Raw genomic sequence first — 4,281 nt, 5'->3', positions numbered from 1 at the left:
GGAAAGTTTAAAAAAAAACAATGATTCTCTGGGAGACTTAGAGACGAGACTGTTGGAAAATTTCACAGACAAACCAATGATTCTATGGAAGACTTGGAGACGAGACTGTTGGAAAGTTTCACAGACAAAACAATGATTCTATGGGAGACTTAGAGACGAGACTGTTGGAAAGTTTCACAGACAAAACAATGATTCTATGGGAGACTTTGAGACGAAACTGTTGGAAAGTTTCACAAAAAAACCAATGATTCTATGGGAGACTTAGAGACGAAACTGTTGGAAAGTTTCACAGACAAAATTGGTTTGTCTGTGAAACTTTCCAACAGTTTCGTCTCTAAGTCTCCCAGAGAATCATTGGTGATTCTCTGGGAGACTTAGAGACGAAACTGTTGGAAAGTTTCCCAGACAAACCAACGTTTCGGAGACACTACATTGATGATTTGTTGTTTTTTTTTCATTTGGATAGGAGACGAAGAATCATTATTGTCCTTTCATAGACATGCTAACACCTTCCACAGTTCTGTTAAATTTACTCTAGACTACTCCACTACCCAAATAAGCTTGTTAGATGTAAACCTAACATTAAAAGATGGTGTTCAACATACTGATTTATACCGAAAACCAACGGATAAACCACAATAGTTACAGAATCAAAGCTGTCACCAAACACAATATCACATTCAATCAAGCACTTAGATTAAAAAAGATATGCTCTGACTATGACCATCACATTAATTCTTTGAAACAGACTATGACTGAAAGAGGTTATAAACAAAACATTATCACCCAACAACTTGACAAAGCTAACAATATATCATGAGAATCTGCCTTGAAACAATCGCCTAAAACAAATTCTTCTAGTGTTTCACTGGTTATTACCTCTATGACTGAAAGATGTTATAAACAAACACTATCACCCAACAACTTGACAAAGCTAACAATATATCATGAGAATCTGACTTGAAACAATCGCCTAAAACAAATTCTTCTAGTGTTTCACTGGTTATTACCTATCACCCAAAACTAAAATAAATCTACTCCGGGTATTAAAAAATACACTTTTACCTCTTTCAACTTAATGGTCAACTAAAATCCATTTTTATGGAAGTTTCTGTCCTTTTTTTTTCGACACCAGGTGGAAGGCATCCTTGCAATAGCAAGTGATGCCAAACCTTTAAATTCATCAGAAAACGGACAAATTTTCCGATAAAGATAACCAAAAGCAGTTCAAAATCACTAAACCCATAACCTGCTCTACAAAAAAAAAAAACGTTATTTACTTAATCCTATGTCGAAAATGGAACTTACAATATGTAGGTCAAGCCAAAACAACTATACGGGAACGTTTTAATAACCATAAATCAACAATAAAAACAAACAAAAACTTCCGGTCGCAAAACAATTGAACATGCCTGGACACTGTCTTGATGACATCAAACTGACGGGTATAAAGACAAATTTTCATTTAAGAGAGAGTCCCCCAGTGGCACAGCGGTATGTCTGCGGATTTACAACACTAGAAATCGGGTTTCGATACCCGTGATTGGCAGAGCACAGATAGCCCTTGTGTAGCTTTCTGCATAATTAAAAACAAACAATCAAACATTTAACAAAAACAGGGAAATTAAAGAAGCTTACTGGATAGCACTGATAAATACTATAACGCCAAATGACATCAGTCTCGATCCCTAAATTGTTGACCTTCATATGTCTCTGAATAGATTTTCAAAACTAAATTCATAATTAAACTTACTTTACATTATTAATATTATTCATACTTTAATTTCTCTATGTTTGTATTATATATTACGTCACATTGTCATGTTTTCTATTTCCCGCCACCTTTTGCCGTTATTTTATTTCTGTTTTTATCTTTTAAAAAACTGATTAACATTTCTTGTAACTTAAGTCTCTACACACCTCATTGGCACAAACTAAACCTGACACCAACAACTCTAGGTTATGATTGGCTAGCTCTCAAGGCTAACTCGTATTAAACATCCAGTTTACGTGACGTCGACATCCGAGCCTATATATTTCATCACACCCATTAAACATAACCCTTTATTCTCCTGTAGAAAAATAGTCAACTATTCGAAACGGCTCGAGTTTTGGGTCTAGTTTGAAAACCATTAGAACTTTTGTAGGTGATCCTGTGCGCTAACTTCTTAATCAGAATTTGATGAATGGTTATATCTTATCTTTTTTTTCTTTTAGCTTGACGTTATAAATAATTTTGACAAATCACCAAAGTTATTGACTTTAATTTTTAAAGAGTCATTTGTACTAATAATAAATAAATTAATTAATTTTTCGTTTTTGAATGTGAACACACACGCACACGTGTATAGAAAGAACTTCGCGCCAGTTTTCCTACTGTTTTAATCTCATCTATCATTCTCTTTTAATCCTTTTCTTAAAGAGCTACATTTCTTTTCATTGCGATTTTTTTCCTTCTTTCCTTGTCTTCCACACAACTACATTTCTTTTCATTGCGATGTTTTCTTCCTTCTTCCCTTGTCTTCCACACAACTACATTTCTTGTCATTGCTATTTGTTTTCCTTCTTCCCTTGTCTTCCACACAACTACATTTCTTATCATTGCTATTTTTTTCCTTCTTCCCTTGTCTTCCACACAACTACATTTCTTATCATTGCTATTTTTTCTTCCTTCTTCCCTTGTCTTCCACACAACTACATTTCTTGTCATTGCTATTTTTTTCCTTCTTCCCTTGTCTTCAACACAACTACATTTCTTGTCATTGCGATTTTTTCTTCCTTCTTCTCTTGTTTTCCACACAACTACTTTCATGTTAATCTTCTTCATCAGAGTGTATCCAAGAAAAGTGAGACGTATCTATGACCAAATATCATGCTATTAAAGTAATTCAAAACGTATTTTAGCCTTACTTTTTTATACGGTAAAATTAAGTTTGGAATTTAATTATTTTTCATGAAATATTTAATATTTTTATCTATGTTTCCTCCCCAATTTTCAAATAATACATTTGAATTTCTTGTTCTAATTCAACGATTTCGTGCATCAAAGTCAGTATTAACTTTCGTCACAAAGTCTTGTCGCAAATAAAATATCTTTGAAATATATATATATATATTGGCTCCATCAGAGATCTCGAATATTTAACGATTCAATAAGTAAATAAAACTCTCCAGCTAGAGTAAATTTTCTTCGCTTTTTATTCACTTTAAAAAAGTATTTCAACAGAATGTATAGATGTACAAGCGTGATACGTTCCGATAAACTATACCTACAATATTACGCACAAACGTGATACATTCTGATATACAATACCTACAATATTTCTTTTTCAATATTTTTTTATTGTTTCCTATCTTCTGACTTCGCAGCAAATAGGTGCATGAAAATTCTGTCTCCTTGAAAAAATCTAGTTACAAAATCAGTAATGAAAGGTAGGAAAACTAATTTCTTCCTGAGATAGTCGTTTTCAAGGTTATTATATAGTACTAAAATCAATAAACGTATGATATACCTGCATTTAATTAGTTCTAGGCTTGAAACAGTTTCTCAAAATAAATACACTTTTCAATGTAAATTCCCTTCGTCGTTCTATAAACGTGTCCAACTAATTAAACAGTGCATTAAATTACATGCTAAACTTCACTTATTTTTTCAGATTTTTTGAGATCATCATAATCATCGTCATGTATTAGCGTGTATGAACTGATAACATAAAATATCATGATTTTCATAATAGTAACACAATGGAAATTTCTCAAAGATAAGAATTTGGGAACCAGCCTAAGCAATTCAGCCTCAATCAGCTTAATAGTTTCTAAACGCAACTTCGTGATACTCAAAATAGGAATACTGTCACACTTACACAAAAATAGAGCATTGGATCCAACCTAAACAATTCAGCCTCCATCAGCTTAATTATTTCTAAACGCAACTTCGTGATATTCAAAATAGGAATACTGGCCAACTTGCACAAAAATAGAGCATTGGAACCAACCTAAACAGTTCAACCTCCATCAACTTAATGATTTCTAAATGAAATGTCATGATTTTCAAATAGTAACACAATGGAAATTCCTCAAAGATAAAGCATAGGGATCAGCCTAACAGTTTAGGTACTATCACCTTAGTGATTCCGTGCGTTAACAGAATTCCTTAGAGGGATTTATCCTTATAAATTCGTTTGATTGATCCCCAGAGATGGAGATGAGTAGCTTAATCCTTCTCCCTCCCGATAAATCTTTCTTTTTTTTTTTTTTTTGCTAGATGATACAATCATGATC

The 4,281-nt window shown here is 33.0% G+C and overlaps 1 protein-coding gene across 1 annotated transcript in view; it reads left to right on the top strand.

Moving 5' to 3' along the window:
• Window positions 1–3,425: 3,425 nt before the first annotated feature.
• LOC106473033 (mucin-22-like) overlaps window positions 3,426–4,281 on the top strand; it is a gene marked incomplete at its 3' end in the record, with an annotated part of 5,525 nt that continues 4,669 nt past the window's right edge. The window contains exon 1 of the mRNA XM_013933710.1: window positions 3,426–3,432. Within this exon, the coding sequence (XP_013789164.1) occupies window positions 3,426–3,432 (7 nt within the window). The remainder of the gene's footprint in view (window positions 3,433–4,281) is intronic.

The sequence above is a fragment of the Limulus polyphemus genome, unplaced genomic scaffold (genome assembly GCF_000517525.1).
Source record: "Limulus polyphemus unplaced genomic scaffold, Limulus_polyphemus-2.1.2 Scaffold5828, whole genome shotgun sequence".
NCBI lineage: Eukaryota > Metazoa > Arthropoda > Merostomata > Xiphosura > Limulidae > Limulus > Limulus polyphemus.
Note: the sequence above shows the minus strand (reverse complement) of the source record. Positions and strands in the feature narration are given on the sequence as shown.